Source organism: Sparus aurata, chromosome 18 (genome assembly GCF_900880675.1).
Source record: "Sparus aurata chromosome 18, fSpaAur1.1, whole genome shotgun sequence".
Lineage (NCBI taxonomy): Eukaryota > Metazoa > Chordata > Actinopteri > Spariformes > Sparidae > Sparus > Sparus aurata.
The window spans coordinates 6996295-7015733 of record NC_044204.1 but is presented as its reverse complement, the minus strand read 5'-3'; the positions used below and the strand labels follow the sequence as shown (position 1 = coordinate 7015733).

The 19439-nt window shown below is 41.4% G+C and overlaps 1 protein-coding gene across 2 annotated transcripts in view; it reads left to right on the top strand.

Annotated features, from left to right (window-relative positions):
- The window catches only part of fat4 (FAT atypical cadherin 4), a 118851-nt gene that overhangs the window by 42719 nt on the left and 56693 nt on the right, over positions 1-19439 (top strand). For both annotated transcript variants that reach the window (XM_030396499.1, XM_030396498.1), the window contains exon 2: positions 16754-16885. In XM_030396499.1, coding sequence (XP_030252359.1) covers positions 16754-16885 — 132 coding nt within the window. The remainder of the gene's footprint in view (positions 1-16753; positions 16886-19439) is intronic.

The window sequence follows — 19439 nt, the reverse complement described above, 5'->3', positions numbered from 1 at the left end:
GGGGAAAAGTGTTAGATAAGGCCAGAATTTAAGTTTGAAACATTCAAAATATGAGCTGATATTATCAAAAGCGTGGCGAAAGATGTCTATGTATCGTTTTGCAGAGGTATCTACTGACGTTAGCATGCTAACCAGCTAGCCCCGGCCCGTCCTCTCTCCTAATAACACTTCATACTGCAAGAGGCGATCAGATGGCCATCGTAGTTTCAGCTGGGAGATGTCAAAGCAGCCAGTTCACCACTTAGTCTTATAAGTGAAGAAAAGAAACAAACAAAATGTCAAAGAGGGAGTATTTTTACACAGATTTTCCCCTCTAAACAGAAAATAATAAATGTACACCTTCTTTTTTCTCTTTCTCTCGGTTTTCTCTTTAACTGGTCTAGGACGAGCTTAATTGCCTCGTTAACTCATCGAAAAACACACTTCTATCAAACTTGACTTTAACAATATAAACCTCACCAAAACAGTGTGGGTCGGTCTTTCCACATTCACTTTTTATTTGGTTGACATAAATCTGCAGTTCACTGGGTAAGATGAAAATCTATGCCCCGTTTTCATCCCGCTGATGATACCCGATCCCGTCTGTCCTCTCCTGCTGCAGGTCTCAGAGTCCCGGTCAGAGCTGCCACACAGCTACTTGAGCTACTTGCTACTGGCAGCCTGCAGTTTTGGAGCTACCTTCGATTTCCTTGCCATTTCTTACAAATTCCATCTTAAAGTCCGAGAGTTTGTTTCTTTGCCGGCAGATAAACACAATAAAATAAATTGATAAAGCAAAAAAACAAAAAAACGATAAGGGCTCAACTTGAGCAACCAAGAAGTCTCCCCCTTTAAATCTCTGGTCAAGCTGCGAATACATGGAGAGAACATTCAGGTGCCCTTGACAAGGGGCACTTACCCACTCATTCAAGCCACAAGTGCATGAATAAAGCTTCATGTTGCCAGCAGTTAGAAGGCTGTTTGCTGAGCGGGTGTGAATGTGCGTAACTGTATGAACTTGAATGTCTGCTCAGCAAAACTCTTCCCCGGGTAGAAAGACGAGAACGCAGTGGCGATGGAGCGAACTGATGGAGCGAGCTTCACACCAGATGGAAATTATATTGCCGTAATGGAAAACGAACCTCTCGCTGTGTGACAGTCTGGTGTGCAAAGAGGGGAGGCATACAGTAGCATTTATTTTGTTAGAAATCTCATTGTTGTTCTTAACTCTGTGGCTATTGTTTAAACAGGTAGGAATAAACAGTGGCGGCCCGGAGCTGGATTCACTTGAATTCTACATGTCAGAGGAATCTCAAATGAAAGAGGAGCTCTCGGGGTGCAGTGGAAAAAATAGAAACAGGAATTAAGACCCAGAGAGGGAGAAAGTGGAGGGATGTGCATGTTTGACTGACAGTGGATATTGAAGCCTGATATTGCTGATAACAACAGACTTGCTGTGCTACAGTCTTTCATTATATTGCTCTATTTAAGGATTCCTCAAGACTGTTTTTTCTGTCAAGCATCTGAAGCAGCGACTAGACCGTTGTTGATCTCTGCCCAAGAAACAGTATTACTTCCTCAGTGTGATGTAGTTCCTGTTTTTAGAGGATGTGCAGGCAGGAGGTTATACAGTGAAGGATCAATCTAATGAATAAACCAGTCAGTTCGATCGAAGACGGCGGAAGTCAGGATTGTTTAAAAGGACGTCATGGATTTATTGGTTGGGTTTTTGCCACAACTGGCAGTGTGGCTGCAGGGTTGGCTTTGTCGGTCTTTGGGTCGGCTGGTCAACCACTTTGAACCCATTTTATACCAATCCATAAAAAGTTGTTGAGATATTTGAGTCTGGACCAGACAGTCATGATACCTAGAGGCATTCATTCTACTGACTTTGGTGATCCCATTACATTTCCTGTTGGGTCACATTAAGTTTACTATTTTTTATTTTTTTAGCAAGCTCAGATGATCCAACAATTGAATGGATCCATTACATTTCATACAGACGGTCCGCCATTGGAAGTATTGTAACAATAACCTTGATGATCCTTTCACATATCTTCTAGCCCTATCCTCAGTGCCAACAAGCCAATGTTAGCATTCTAAGACATTCACATAATGAAGCATGCTGACCTTATTTAGCCACGGCCACGGCTAGAGACTTAGTTTTGCCTGAAGTCACCTGTGAATGTTCACATTTTTTCAGGACATTACCAATTTCCCATGCAGTTAATGGGATATTTAAACTCTTAACTGATCTTGTTGGCATTTTAACAGAAGCAGTCACACTGAGATTGAGGACAATTGATTTAAATGTCGCCAAACATACTGAGTAATTTCTGCAGCTTTGCTTGAGAGAGGACATCTGTCATACCAGCATTGGACCCTTGATATCTGATATTTACTCAAAGGCCAACATATCATTCTAACACTTTGGGACACCGTAGAACAAAACCAGCAGGACAGCTGAGAGAGTGATGAAAAAAAAAACCTTTGAAGGGGGAGGATAAGAGGAGGGGAGAATAAAGAAAGAAAAGGAGCAGAAAGGAGAGGGACAGGAGGCCCAATTGACTTTAGGGCCTCACTTGTCTTTTTCTGGTCTCTCAATTGCTGCCCTCATTCCCCTTTTCCACTCTCTCACCCCCTTTCTCTCTCTCCGCCCGCCGTGCCAAGTGCTTGGTTTCATCCATGCATACCGGGCCGTGGCGGTGGAGGGGCTGGTGGCGCTGGAGGGGTGGAGGTGGAGGTGGTGACTGCTCCTGTCGGTGACTAGATCGTATGTGACACTGTAAGCCCTTTTACCCCAGCGCAGCCCTACTTAAATCCTCTTCCCTGCACTGACTGACAGCGGCCAGACGTCCTCCAGCTTAGACATTAAAAGCCTTTTTCCCCCCTTCCTGGCCGGGATGACATACAACCGTCAAACCAATGTTTTGATTTTCTGACTTCGTGTTCACGATCGGTCGTATGGTAGTGATCCTGGCGCAGTCTGCGCTCGTACGGATGTTTCCCCTGAATCCACAAACAGCATGTGCAAGTGGAACTGGCTGTTTGTGGGTAATATTGTTTTCATTACGACGTCTCATCTCTGACGTGCTGTTAAAATGTCCCAAACACAAACAGGAATATAAAAGCAGATCTGATTTTGTGACGATCTTACCCTCTTCGATTGTTTTCCGACAAGAAATGTGTGTATTTGTGTTATCCGAAACTCCTCAGTCCAAACATGTCTCGTAAAGATTTAGGTTTTCGAGCACAATGCGCCTTTTCCCTGGACGCATTGTTTAAAATGTTGTGTAAATGTTGAATTAATATGTCACATCTCAAGGCTCTGTTTGTGTGTTTGCTTGGGTGTGGAGCGAGCTTGAGTTACACTGCAGGCATTTCATCCTTACGTTGTTCGCCACGGATATTGATAATGACTTTTGATTTTGATTTTTTTTTTTTGCGCTGTTGTTGCTATTCCTGCTAGACTAAACAATTTCGTCTCTAAACATCAACATTGTCAGACTTTGGTGTCCGAGGTTTAAAAAGTTCTTTGTTTTAGTGTTTATGCTGATTGCTGGTTTCACTTACCAAGTCAGAAAAGGAGAAGGACAGCGTTGCTCTTTTGTTGTCTGAGCATTTCGTTTTGTCAAATTCCCAAATGCCCACAAGCTGTTGCCGTCTGGGCGGGTTGGCTCTTTTTTTTTTTTTTTTTGTTTTTATTGGTAAAAGTCTGGAAGATTTATTTAAACAAGAAGTGACAGAAATTAAGCACAGAAGTCGCCCGCTCCTCTCCTTTTCTTCTCCTGATCCGCAAAATACATGTCAGTGCAGCAGGAAAGGTCAACTAACAAATGACACCCCTGTGCTAAACTGGGGTTTTGACCCCAGAGTAACCAAGGGCTCCCACAATGCAACTGCTCTGAGGAATTAATCATCACCTCCTGACCTCGTACGCTGACCCTCTAAAAGCTGGAGGGAACCTAAAGATATTATGGATGGTAGCAGGGAGAGAGAAAAAGGAGGAGGAGAGTGAGAAAAAAAAAAGTCTTAGAATACGAGCCGCTTCCTCTCTCATGGGGCGTCTGTGGGGCCTTTATGAGTTGACAATTAATAGTCTCTGTAGGTTTCCTGAATGGGGAATTGAGACGAATTGTCTCTTGGCTATTCAAGCGTGCTGTTGGACAAAGAGAAAAAAGCGATGGCTGTGAAGGCGACTCACCCGTAAGGCTGTTTTTGAAACATTTCATTTTTCGCTTTGCAGACACAAGCCCTATGGGAAGACCCCCACATACTCGGCGAAGTGACCATTTCAAAAAGCCAGAGATCTGCCAAAAACAGAGCCACTTTTTAAAATAGTGATCCTTCAACAGCTCCTCTTATTGCGAGCCATTTAGCCACGGGGCTACTGAGAGAAAACAGATCATATTGAGGCTGACGTTTGTTTGTTCGCGCTTGACATCTAAAGGCAGAAATTACATTCCCCCGTTTCAGTACAGCATGCTGTACGTCAGTCACTTTTCACTTTACAGACAGTGAGGCATTGATGTTACGGCCGGGCCGTAAATCATGAAGAGAGTGCCTCAGATTATGTGGAACTCTAAAGGAATGGGAAGTGGAGACAGTTACTGTAAAACGCAAAGGATGAGGCTGGGAATTGCCATGAACAGTGGGAGATAATGAAATGTGCAGGCAACATGGGAAGGCCATTGAAGTTTTTTGTTTTTTTTTGTTTGTTTTTTAATCCGCTAATGATGTCTTAGAGCGGTAGAATTCGTCTTTGGCCACAGGATTTCTTCCCATGCTATTTTTTCTTTGGGGGGTGAAGTGCATACAAATCGCTTGTTAATTAAGATGGATGGTACTTCTTAAAGGCCCATCTTCATGATAATAAGAGGGAGTTAAACGTGAAGCATTGTAAGACCTCCTTGTAGTGGGGAAGTGCGTGCAGAGGTATGTGTGCAGAATGGCTGGGGGGGTGGGGCAGCGCTACCGTCACACATGTATGAATGAACACGCCTTAGCCGCACCGCGTGATTAGTGCACAGTTTGCATTTTTGTCCATTCGTGCTTAAGAAAGAGAAAACAGAGGCAGAGCCATCACAAGGCCCTCCAATCTGTTTCCATGAATGGCCCCTGCAGGGGGAAACTGTCCCTCATTGTCAAGTTATTTGGCAGAAGTCTTTTTTACGCCACCTCATGTTAAATTCATCAACATTGCTCCATAATTTTTTTTTTTTTGGTTTGCCCCTCAGAATCTGTCTTCAGATCAGGTTTTCTTGCCAAGCTGGTTCCTGCTGAGGCTTAAATGACCACAGCAGATGTATGGTGCGCCAAAAAGAGCAAAATCTTTCATGACGATGAAGGCAAAAAAGAGAAGGTTAGTTCTTGAATCAGGAGTAAAAGAGCTAGTGTGGAGCAGTATTTTTAAGAGCTTAATTAAGCTGACCACTGTTCTTAAATCTGAATCTGAATTTAGATGTATTGAAGTACCATAAATAATTTTATGGCATGAAATTAAGTTTCGTAAGTACAAATAAAAGTAAATTATGTATATATATATTTGCATGTATGTTGACTAATTTTGTGCCTGCAATCTTTAAAGTAACTAGTAAGTAAAGATTAAGTTACTAAATGAAAGAAATTGAGTTAAAAGTACAATATTTGCTTCAAAAATCTAATGAGCTGGAGGTATAAAGCTGCTGGAAATGGAAACACACATACAGCCTACAAATACATCAAAAGTGTACTTCAGTATGCTACGGTACTTGATTAAATGCATTTAGTTACATTTCATCAGTGGCAATATATAAACATACTTAAATCAGTTTGACCATTAAGGGCAAAGAAATACAAAACAGACTGAAAGATCTACAAAGTTGTCACAGCTAGCGAATTAGCAAACAAGCTAAATGACACAGATCATTATAAGTAATTTGGAGATGTGTTTTTTATCCCCAAGATGAATTTAAGTTCAGCGTAATATTTACTCTCCTGTGAGGTCAGCTTTGGTCTACTCCAACTCCTGAGGAAATACATTGATAATATACCTTTAATATACCATTTTTTGTGTTATAACACCATATATCGTCTTAGATTTTGGATATCAGTATCGTTACAATGCTTAAGTTTCCTTAAGTTTTCAAGGCTGAAGTACAGTGACGTGATGTCATTTTCTGAACTTCTCAGACTTTTCTACTTGTTGTAATACTTGCCTTTACCCACTTCGTCATTTCATCCACATTACTGATGATTTTAAAAATTGTCTGTGTTGATATTTTGTGAAAGTACCAATGGTCATCCCTACAATACTGGTGCAATATAAAACATAGCTGTTACATTTGATTTTGTTGCCTAGTCCGAGCATTTAAGAGGTACTTTTGAGAATATTTCTAAATATCATGATACATTGTATTGTGATATAGCCGAAAAGTTTCTTATTGTATATGTTTTAAGGCCATGTCGACCAGCTGGGTGCTGCAGTTAATGAGTGTTGTGAGGCTGAACCATGCAGTACAGTACAAGTGCCAGCTATGCCAAGAAAACAGCAGTAGGTGGAAGTTTAAACTGGTGTTTTTCAAGATATAGTTACAGCACATAACTCGCCTTAACCTCAAATTGTTGTTTTCACATTTCCGTTTGTGTTTCCAGTTTTCATGCGAAACTGAGCTAACTGCTCCTCACTCCAGACTTGAGAGACGCAAGAAATGTATCTGTCTAAGTTTCAGTATGTCATTATGACCATTGCCATGACAGAAGTATATAAGCACATATGACCAGCAACGCGTAGCTGCATCTAATTGCAACAAACTGAAATCCAAGCGTTTGTCCACTTTTTTCAAACTTATCACTGAAGCTAGCATGTTATTTTTAGTCTGATCAGTCGGAGCTTGGGGTGGCAGTCGGGATCACAGGTCAGTCACAAGTTCGACTACTGCAAGACGACCCCGCTCACACATACACACACACACACTCCATCCACCCACCCCCACACTGTTGCTCCTCCCAACGTTAGTGTTTGCAGGGGTCTTTGACATAAACGGGCTGCAGGGGGTGCCTGGAGCTTTTCACACAACAGTCTGAGTCCTGTTTTGGATTAAAGCCGGTTTCTGCACCAACCCTTGCACACACACACACACACACACACACACACACACATACATGTACTTACATTCCTGACTCTCTATCCTCCACTCCTCCACTCCTCCACTCCGCTTGTTTAAAAGGGGTAGCATTCAAGTATCATCTTTTTTCAATTCTCACCTCAGCTCTGCCAGCCAGTGATGTGTTCAGTTCAGATTAAGTTCAGAAGTTAAATGTAGAAGTTTATGACATGGATGGAAACTGACATTCTTTTGTGATTTGCCACACATTCTGTCTTAATAATGCTCTGATATACTACCGATACTTCCCCTTTAAAACCGAGCGTTTTTCAAAACCTGACCCTGTCGAGAACAAACAACAAGACGACGACGAGTCTGGGAACAACATTTCCTTTTGATGCTATCTGACCTCCTAAACATGATGGAAAACAGATCTAATGAATTGATAATAAAATCAGCCCCAAACATCATTACAGCAGGCTAATTGTGTAACCCAGATTAGTTTACAGTGGGTGGGGGGGGGGGGATGTCATCGCAGACATGACTTGTGAATAATTAGGTCAAAGACAGACAGAGATGCTTCACTAATGCTTTTTTCGTCCCCTCAGCTCTTGCAAATCTCCTGCATGTATCACTGGTTGACAGCATCTATGAAATGGATTCCATAAAAGTCTTTAAAGCCTCTTGTAGGCCTTCCAGAAGTCTTGGAAACCAACTTTGGAGAAGGATGCCTGCTATCTACTGTATATCACTAAGATTTAGTCTTTATCTGTTTAAATCCCTCTGACATTATGTACCGGGCCATTTGGAACAGTCTCCCTTGTCTTATATATATTTATGGCGGCTCCAGAGAAATCAAATTAAATGCGCATCAGATGAAAACAATGCTATTACTTTCTTGGACGCCACCAGTGGTTGAAAAATCACTCTTGTTTCTTATTTAAATGATTCTGGGTTGGAAAAATGCCCTTTTCATAAGTAAGATCTCACAGTGAAATATACTCATGTATCAAGTCTGCATGAAGGTATGATGAAGTATGCTGCTTTAAGGTGTGTTAATAATGATTTATTAACCTGTAAGCTGCATTTTAAATGTTTTTAAGTGGTCCAGGTGGCGCTGACTCAGACTACTTCATTATACTCTCGGAGAGTTTACACTGAAGCGCTGTGTTATAATGCAGCTGTCGGATGAAGGCCGAAGCTTGTTTCTCAGATTTTGGGGATTTTCCTGCCTTTCGTATCAGTTGAAGGATAACATGCTCCTCTTCAGGCTGGAAAACATCCCCTTCCCTCTTATCCTTTTGTGAAGATGTGTCGCCGTCAGGTTTAACACAAGGCAGCTCTTGAAAGGTTGGCGATGTTATCTGAAAATTGCAAATGAGCAAAAAAAAGAAGAAAATTCAGCTAAGAAAGTGGTAGAAGTAGACGAAACATATGTGTCAATGTAATGGTATAACACTTGAGTAGTTACGCTTCATTACTTCCTGTGTAGGATCTGTATATTTCACACCAAATCTGCAGTCAGAAATGTGTGTTTGACCTCCGTTGTACTATGTAGTATTGGTACTGTTTCTCAGGTTCTCTCCTCTCCATGGTCTGAGTGGTTTGAATGCTGTAATTGGAGGTAATTGTGGAGAGAGCGGAGTGATAAGGCCGCAGACTCACGCAGATTCAGTGGCACCAACATGGATGCTGATAGGCGGCTGACTCCAGATGTAGTTTCACCTCCATTTTTTAAGAAGTCCTTAAAAAAGACAGGCAACTGATAAAAAAGAAAATACATTTCTTTCCCTGCCTCTTCAAAGCATACTTTTCACAAATAGGCTAATTATTTTGTTTTCTACCTTTCATCTCACGCAAAGGAGAAAATGCTTGTTTTGATGTTCTTCTAACCTTTAAAAAAAAAAGGGGGGGGGGGGGGGGGGAGACAGAAACACGCTGCATTTAATAGGCTATGGTAATTTTCAATGATGGCTTTGAATTGTGCTCCAGCTTCAAGGAGAGCTAAATCTTGTCTCGCCTCCATTAGTTCTGCTCTGATCTTGCACAAGGTCTAATTAAACTTTCCATCTAACTCTCCCAGGTAGGAATAATAGGGAAAGAGTTACGGCTGTTTATAGTGAAGAAGAACCTCAGTTTGCACCGCTCATGGCCGGATACGGGACCATTAAAAATGGCAATCCATCACGATTTGTTTCCACTCTCCTGTGCGCAGAGATGTGGACGAGCCCAGAACCTCTGTGAAACAATACACTAGCCCGGATGACCTGGTGGGTTATTTGTTCTGGTGGATTATGTGTCCCACCAGAAATGCTCAGAGGGAACCTGCTTGGCAAGAGTTTGCAGGGGGCTCGAAGGGGCCTTCTGTAGACAAACTATCTTTTAACAGTTGGTGAAGTGGTCCACCGAGGGGACAGCGATCCCCTTTATTAAAACCACTTGTCTGACGTTGTCTCTCCTCTCTCTCCCCTTGTTGGTTACATAAGGCCAAGGTGCTTTGTGATCATTTGCAGGCTCTCCTATTTTGTTTTGTTTTGTCTGTCTCTTACTCACTCATGCCCTTTTTTTTCCCTCTTTTCCCTTCTCCCTGCAGTAGATTTTGGGGGGACTTGAGGGGGATATGATCGTATCCTGACTTTTCTGTTGCGCAGTGAGCTGAGGTTTGGCTGTCGTCCAGCTTTGTCTGCTTTTTCCCGGGCACATTCCCATCTCCGGCACGCTGAAATTCCTGTCTCTGGAGCGCGCTCGCACTATGCCGAGCCTGATGACTGCGGTTGGAAGATGAATTGCTCTGCAGGCATTTGTTTGACAGATTCAGCCAGTCTCGATTGTACACGTGTTAAAGAAGCCGTACGGAGGAGATCAGATTGACCTCGCCTTAAGTATTTACTTGTGTTTCCTTTTTCGTTGTTGGAAGACAGAGATGGGATGGCACTTTTACCGCTGTCCTTGACCCACGGAACCCTTAAACTTGTACTTACCCCCCATAAATCTGGAGCCAAGAGTCCATGACGTTCTATCTAAACAGTTGAAACAACCACAAGGAGAGTTAGAGAAGGAAGTGAACATGAAGGGAAATAATGATGCTCTTTGTCTGCATATCTCCAGAGTTGGATGTGGCGTTTTATCAGCCGCGTCCCACTTTCACGATTTTTCTCACATGGCAGGGGATTCATCAGATGTGCCTGCGTCGCGCCATACGGTTTTCAGATTAAGCGAGGCGAACACAGACGCGAGCCTGAGCTTTCTCTAGACTGTCGGAAACCCTTTTCAAAGTTTAGAGGATGACGGATTACTCCATAGAAGACGGTGGATCTTAAATAGAGCAAGGACTTTGGGGAAAGTATGACTTTCCAATATGCAGGGAGGTTCTGCAGGTTTGTTGGAAGCTCCTAGGAGTTTAATGTTTTGTCGAAGCAACTGTGGGAAGTGAGGACGTCCGCACTGACCCTGCCACGGGCGCGGTTCTTTGAAGGTTGGAAGGGATGTGACCTCTCCGTCTGAAGTTTGGACTCTCGGACCGCAATTGGAGAATTTGTATTTTTCTGCCTCTGTTGGAATATTCTGCTAACCAGCCCGAGCTTTACCAGCCTCCGACTCATCTGAGATCACTGTCCTCACCTTACACATGTCTGAGGCATTAGACTAATGTAACCTCAGGTAACCATCGTGCCATTGCAAACAGACAGTGCCTTATAGCTCAGATTGGGTTAGTTTGGTTATTTGTTTATGACACATCAAAAGGCATTTAGTGTTGACTCTTTTTTTTTTTCACCATCAGAATCAGAATTCCTTTATTAGTCCCCCGCAAATGGGGAAATGTGTGCATTGCAAAAATTCCTTTGTGCCATTTAGCTGTTTATACTGCGCCAAAGCCTGAGTCATTCCTTTTAACAGTGTATGATTCTGGCTGTGGCTCTTTAATGAAGTGTTATGTTTGGAATTGCTTTGAGATCCCAGTTTTTTTTTTTTTTTTTTTTTTTTTTTTTTGTCATCAGCGAAAAATGGATGCAAAGTGGAATCATTCAATCTCAGAGGCCAAGTGTAATGAGAGCTGGAAGTCGGTGCTTCCCCCAACCCTTGACCCCGACTCGTCAGCAGCATCTAATCAGACATTCAATCATTTTGAAATGATTATTTCCTGCAGGAGGCGCACCCTGCTCCAGTTTTTTCTTTTTTTTTTACGATCAGATGAGCTCAACGTTTACAGGCCAACTGTTGCATCAGTTGCACTCAGAGGTTACATTTTTTTTTTTCGGCAAAGTCTGCTCTGGAAGAAATGTTTGTGCTAATGATGTGAATCTGAACCTTTTAACTCAGAGGTCCGTGGCGTTCAACGGAGCGAGCATGCACTGTATTACTCATCTGTAATGCAAACCATTCCACACTTAATTAATCAGAAAACCCTCTACCGGTTAGTCGTTAACTGACAAAATATGTGCGCAGCCTACATGGGATTGTGCTCAAATAATAGATCTCTTGCTCCTGCAGTGACTTTTCCTCGTCTGTCTGTCTGCAGAGGACTTGGCAGAACTGCAAGTATGAGACGTTTTAAGTGGGAAACGAACGAAAACGCGCGCCCGTTTTTCGTTTTTCGATGCTGGGAAAAAAACGGCAGCGGTTGTTTGCTCTCACGGACACAAGGTGATGCCTTTACCTTCAGCTGTAACCAGAACTGTTATTTCTCACTTTGGATATCACAGTGTGTTGGGATGGAAGAAGTATTTAGTTGTATTCTGTTACTTTTGAGGTAAAATGTCTGTACTTTGATGTCTGGTGTCTGCTTGGCTTCCTCGCGCAAGTCTTTTAAAAGATGGCTAAATGTGGCGTGTAAGTATCACAAAATGTGAATGAATGATGCAGAGACACTTGGATGACTCTTAAGGGTCGGTTCAACAAAACTGCAAAAGGACACATTTGTCGGCTAGGTCTGGCCACGCAGATAGTTTTGGTTTTGTCCGCCAACGCTTTTGAAACTTCTGTCTCCGCTCCAACATAGGGCAGGTCAGAGGAATTTCATTTGTTGTCCTCATAGCATTAAAAAAAGAATACATTTATTTTTAGAATCAATGTTTTTGGTCACTCTTGATAATCAGAACAGATGTCCCCTCCAGCTGTTTTCATGAAGACCTTTTCTCTGGTTGAAAGTAGCACCAGAAAGCTCTGTAAAGCAGTCATTTCCAGACATTCCAGACATTTCTGATTTTGTCCCACTGATGCAGTATTTAAAACGTTTATTGTTTAATTGAGAAGAAAGTAAAAACAGTGAGCCCGTCAACTCTGCCTCAAAGCTTTTCTTTGCTCTAACTTATAAAGGATTTCAAAGGATGTATATTTGTTTCTAAAATCTCTTTAAATTGGCTATTCAAGATAATGTAAGTTAATGCCGCAATGGGCGTCAAAATGTTCGGAAAAGTTCATTTTAAAAGTGTTTCTTCGACTTTTTTATGACTATAAAACCTATTCTGAATTGGGTCACCATGGTTTGTCATTATAAAAACCGCCGTAATCTCTTCAAATACAAGTTGCTGTTCAATGCTTTCCTCCCATGCTTGGGGTTCAACAAAAATGTAAATCCGTTCCCCCGTTCACCACAAGAATGTGAAATATCTTGAAATCTCAGCACATTAAAGCAGAACTATCTGCATGGCTGCATATTCATTGCAAAATGTGCCTTTCTGCCTTTATATTCAAATCCTATGTGCGAGTGAGACAGGAGCCCAGATTACATAACATTAGTTCGGATGTCTAAATTATCCCACCTGTCAATCCTGCATACATCATATAAGCTCTGGGAATTTTGCACCGAGATGAATTTATCACTGCCGAGTACAAGCTCCGGTTTCAGCCTCTTGGACAAATATCTTCCATCACTTAAGGTCTCATAATCGACGGCGCTCAGGAACCACTTGACGCGTGAATCATTCATACCGCCCCATAAATAATAAAACCCTGGCAGCCAGTTAGCAGCACCTGTAACTTGAAACAGTAGTTCGTGAAACACAATCTTTTAACTTGTAAACTAATGTGTTTCACCTGCCTCGGCCGCAGCGTCCGGGCCCGCCGCAGACAGGTAGACGGGAACAAAACCTCTCCTCCCGCTCCTCTCAGCCTCCCCCATCCTGACCTTGCTTCCTCTTCCTCCGATGAATTTTTCACCAAAGCTCTTTGATATATTCCCGTCCCACGGGAACCTGGGTAATGCAAAGTGGAAGTGTGAGGCGTAATTATTTCTCAAAACCGCACTTCTACCCTAATTAGTTCACTCCTCAGAAGTGGGCCTTGCATTATTTACACATCAACGGGACACACAGGGCGGGAAATAAATATTCATTGTTTGTTGACTTTGCCCCGGTCCCTCGGCTCAGGCGCAAGTTGAGTCGAGAGCCGCTGTCACTGTGGCTTGTTTATGCGACTTCTGCCTCGCTGGTGCCCGGGACATAATCTGTCTTGTTCTTCTGTAATTATCTCCACTCATGCAGACGCACAGACACCGGCTCAGAGTGGCTTTAATAAGTGGACAACATCCTCGCTCTGGCACAAGCAGATCAGATGAATGAGCGCTCGGTGATGAGATATGTTGTAATTGTGACCTTGCGCAGACTTTCTCGGGCGGCAAGAAGCATATTTTATTCAGCCGGGCTCTGACACCATTTCAGCCACGGCTCCCTCAAGCTTTTTTGTTTTGGGTCATCTTTAATGAACTCGTTTTTTTCTTTCTTTTTCTTTTTTTTTTCCTAAAGGAGTCAGGCTTTACAAAGAGTTTCCTGCTACTGTTGGTTGCAAAGCAGATTTGTGGGTCTGTTTTTCCTGTCAATAGTCGCGTATGAATAGGCGGCTGTATCTGACCCCCCACCTCGGTGGTCATATGGCCTTGAGGCCTATTGTCTGCTCTGTAAATCCCCGCAGGGAAACTCTTGTTGCCTCAAAAAGCCGAACCCATTGTCGACTTTTGACAACAGTTCTTTTCCCATTTCCTACTTCATCTCGCTAATACACGGCTTCATCTGTGCGCGAGGTTCAGGGAGTTGTGAAAAGAGAGGTGGGGGTAACTCGCGATGCCTGGCACAATAATTACCATAATCACTGTCAACATTAATGGAGATCCTATCACTGGAGAATTTAAACACGGCTTTTCCATATTTATAGAGTCAATAAACAGAGAATGCGCAGCAAAATGTCTGTTATGATTCAAAAGCGAGCCGTGTTTACTGGCTTTGAAATGCATATTTGGGTTAGTGGATGAGGCGGAGGGGATCGCAGTTTAAGTTGTGGGATATGAGTGGAAATGTAATATTGCCATACTAGACGCAGAACATCTGAAACCATAAATGTCTCACTCTCACTGTCTCCAGGATTTCCACTTTCCCTCAGACATTGGCTCAGACTGTGTCACTTCTTCTCTGACTGCTATACATTGGATTTGTTATTTTGGTTTCATTCCCATTGGAAAATGGCTTTTTAAATCTATTTCAATCATATCGTTCTTGTAGATACTTGTTATTTTATTTGTGTTTCATGTCAAACATCTGTGCGGGTGGCCACTGATGTTCAGTTGTCAAGCCTGGGCTGTCCTTGTTCGAGTACTTCTGAAAGGTGTTGAGCTGGGTTGATATCAGGGCTCTTTGTAGATCAGTTTCTTCATCACCTAACTCTGAAAAAGTCACTTCTTTTTGGACCTGGCTTTGTGGACGAGGGCTTTGACATGTTTAAACAGGACACTATTTCATCAAATCCTGTATGTTGTCGCACTCAAATTTCACTTAATTGAGACCAACCATCCAAAACCATGCAAAACAAAGCATAAAAGAGCCTTTGTAAAGAACTGTCCGCATACTTTTGGCCACATAGCATATTATCCGCAAGCTATGATGGTGATGGACGTTTTTCCAACTGTGCTGGGGGAACAGTTGGGGGTCCCTAAGTGGGCTCCCATGGTCTTTTCCCCAAATGAAGAAAAGTTAAACATCACTTTGATTTACTTGAAATCACATAATTTATATAAACAATTGATCTAATCGCAGGTTTCACTCTTACCACCGCTGCGTCAGTATTAAATTTAGACTATCAGAGCATGCCCTACTACATGGGACAAAGTTTATCTACATGGGGGGTCTATGGTTGACAGTAATGTCTGTTTATTTTGGTTTCTTAGACATGAAAGTGAAAGTCCCTTAGCTGCAGTTAGTTTGCTCTCCTGTTACATTCACTGTAAATCTCTATGGAAAAGAGCCTAAAGCCAATTTGTATATTGTACGCTTTCCATGAGCTCCAATGACAGTGAGGTCTACCATGTTCCCACATACAGCTCTCTAGATATATATGGTGGTTGAACCTGTGGGTAGTATAGCTATCTGAGCAGTAGCCGGTTACACTCCTGTTGCTGCCACCTACAGCGCTGACAATATCACAACAAACAACTGTTCTTGTTAATTCTTCAGCGTTCCTGTCTGCTCAATTAATGAGGTAATTAAATACATTACTCTTTAATTAAATACGTTCATATGGGATTTAAAGTGGCATAACCACCTCAAGTCACATGAAGTCTATGACTGCTACTCCACTACGCTTGTTACATTTAAGTTTCTCTGGTAAGCCACTTCTTATATCATGCTTACATTTAACTGCTATCTTATGAATGTTGCTGAACAACTCAATTACTAAGAAGTTGTATCAAAATTGATCACACAGTTACAAAAAACAGGCAGGGAAAGTGGTTAGGCTACATTAGCTTTAGCTAAGGCTTTCTCACTATTCTAGAGCTAACTTGCCACTGCAGTATGGTATTTTCCATTTTCTGCTTTTCCAAATCTATATTTTTTCCTCCAATATTTCACATGTCTATGGTATAAATAATTCAATAATTTCTCAGTCTGGGATCATTAAAGTAATTCTATCTATCTATCTATCTATCTATCTATCTATCTATCTATCTATCTATCTATCTATCATCATTAGTTATGGTTTAACAAATGTTTTAAAAGGGATTAAGCTAGGCCACAATTAGTCCTAGCATTAATGCTACTCTGGCAAGCTAGGCCAGATAGTTAACATTTAAATTTTTGTCTGGTGATTGGCCTACTCTTTTCTCCAACATGATTACGTTTAGCTACTACTTTATTAATGCGATTTGATAAATTCAATTACCACGGTGTTTGAACATCAAAATTGAGTTTTCAATTACAGAAAACAGGGATAACTGCGTATGTGGTCTTTAGCTAGCAAGAGTCCAGTCACTGCAGTTTGAATTTTACCTCTGTTTTCAAGTAATTTTACATTGGCATTAATCCCAAAACATGTTAAATAAATATATGTATTGCATACTAATTTGTATGCAGTGTAACATATGTCAAAATAATCTGGTTTTAATTCATAATTTCATTCATTGCGTTGTTTGGCTTTGAAAGGTAGGCTGTGGTCAAGATCTAAATATATGGTAATTGAATAAAACAATAATTCAGTGTCTTTACTTTTTGACCTTTCAAGTGTACATCCTATACTACAACACTTCACACTTTCCCTCTCTAGCCTCTCTAGAGTGACAGAATGATAACTTTCCCTTGCTTCTGCAGCTTTTTCATCATCTGAAATCCAAGAAGATGGACGTGTTTTTTTTTTCCTAACAGCTGTAGCAGGCTGAGTTTGGCAGAGCTTTAACGGAAACTGTGGTGTTTATTCTTCTTCTGCAGGTGGAGATCACGCTGCAGGACGTCAATGACAACCCGCCTGTTTTCCCTAATGATATTCTTGATGTGACCATTGAGGAGAACGTCGGAGATGGCTTCAAGATAATGCAGCTAACAGCCACGGATGCAGACGAGGTAATGGCTCCCAGAGTTTCTATTCTGCCTGACAGTGTATTTGTACTTTTCTATTCCCGTTTTCCACTCCACTGCTTTCAGAATAGACATCCTGGGAGTGATTTGAATTAAAAAATGTTGCTCTAAATTTGTGTTCCTACCGTGTAGAAACCACTTTGGCTTCAAATGGGTTTTTGAGGCTAACGGAGCTGTCAATACTGAAATTGAGTTAAGTGGACATTCAGTATCGGTACGTTGGACCATTTTCATGCCAAAGAAAGTTGTGGATATTTAGGGCAGACAAGCAATCGAAACAACATCCAGACTGTGGTAGGAAACCATCCTGCCCTGTGCAAAATGTAATATGTATTGTAAAAATTAGAAATGATACATTCATCATCTTTCTGATCAAGTAAGCAAGTAAAGTTGATTATTTTGGCACTTTCCAAAACCATCTTTACATAGTGCTTTGCAGACAAGATAGTCAGAGCCACAACAGTAGCACAATAAAGAAACGTGATAGAAAAAAACATTTTATGGCTAGTGAGAGACTTCAGGCCCCCTATGGACCCAAAAATGTGATATTGAGTTAAGGGCTTCGGTGGAATTGAAGACTTATTTGCCAATATGTAGAAATCTCACAGCAACTTTTAAAATGCTAAAATGAGGCCAATTTTCTGAAACATCATTTTATGAAGTGACATTGATGTCATAGGATCTTATAAACCTCATTGGCATTGAAACACTGGCAGATGAATAATGTTTAACTAGAATGTTACTCAGTAGAGAGCATACCTCAGCACACCTCCCCCCTTTAATTCAATCAAGCCTATATCTATAATCCAGTATCAAAGTCAGTGCCCTGTATCAATCTAAATCTCTAACCAAACATAATTACATCAAATTGTACTCATGGATACCAGCCACCCAAAATAAGAATGATTTTTTTTTTAATCAAATCCATGCATTATTCCCAGAAATTAAGAAAGTAAGAATAAATCAACCCAATCGGCACAATAATTGTGAGCTAAGTATGTTTCTGAAAAACCACAGACAAACTTAACTCTTCTTCATGTTGCTATTTCACGTTTCTTTTAAATATTCTTTTTTTATTTCTGTCTCATCACAATGTGCTTGTGATCTGTTTGGGTTCAGGCACAAAAACCATTTGGTTAGGGTTAAGAAAAAAAAAAAAATCATAGTTTGTCTTAAAATAGTGTACACATTTTGGTCGGCACGAAAGCGCCTGGAAATCTCCCCACAGATGTCAAACTGTGGTCGCCTGCTTAGCAGCCGCGTGGCTTGTTATTATCTAGTTTTTGGGTAATCCTGCTCACGAACCAACCAACCAATCAACCAACAAACGGATAGGGTTAAAAAATGTACGTGTAATCTCTTCATAGCGGGTAATAAAGGGCAATCCAAGTTTTAGTCACCAGCAAGATGATTATCCTGATTCTAGAAGATTTAGGGTGAACAATAGATTATGGATATTTAATAGAGTGGAGCTAGGAGGTATTTTAAAGATTACCAGGCACTCTGTGCTTGGTGTCAAACTCAGCATTAGAATCAAGGTGAAATTTTAATTATTGATTAGTCGATGGTTAGAAAAATGAATATGAATATAATCCAATTGTTGTCTAAACCAAAACATCTTTTCAGACATCGTCTGCACAGTTAACCAGTCGATTTAAAAAGAGTGGCTAACATTACATAAGAAAATTGCTTTAGAGAACATTGCGATTAGTTTAACTCATGAATTTGAGAACACAGATTGACACAAAATGGCCAAGACAGACTGTGATCCCTTCACCTTTACACAGTAAGACCAACACATAGACCCCTTTCAATGATTTTTTCCTTCTGCATGTTTCTTTCCACACACATACTCAAAAATCCTCCTATTCTCTCTCACATGTTGACATTATCTGAGACGTGTTGAGGCCACTGGTGTCACAGACCATGGAGGAGAGCGGCCAGCGATTGATTTTTAGTCCTGCCGCTTTGATAGTCCCTCTGCGGCCCCCCATAGTTCACGTTACATCACCAGCTTCACTCTCAATTAGTTAAAGGCTCTGTCTTTAGCTGCTTTAGGCAGGATATAGACATTAAATCCTGCAGTGAGCAAAACGCAGGCATCTCGGAAAGGTCTGCGGTCCGTCACCGATGCCAAAGGACACAGTTGAAGTGAATGGAAAAAGTCAGGCGGTAGAGGGGAAAGAGATTAGAAAGAGAGAATACAGACTCAAATTTAATGTTAACTTATGAGGCCACACGTCTTTTATTGCACAGCTGTTACCTCACCCCCTTCTCCTCACTATGAATGTGAGAAAAGTCGTACAAACTCCTTTTCTTCGATTGGAACGCTTTGACTGTAAATCTCAAACCTGGAGGCCAGTCAGTCTTTTCAGTTGGGGGATTTTAAAGGACATTATTTGATTATTTTCTTTTTTGAGCGCCAGAGTATTCATAGCTTTGATCTGAACTGTTTTAGCATATGGTATTGAAATCAAACAGCGCAGTTGTTCACTTTGTCTTCACATCTGAATTCAAGAATGTCAGCCTGAGCTGTGGA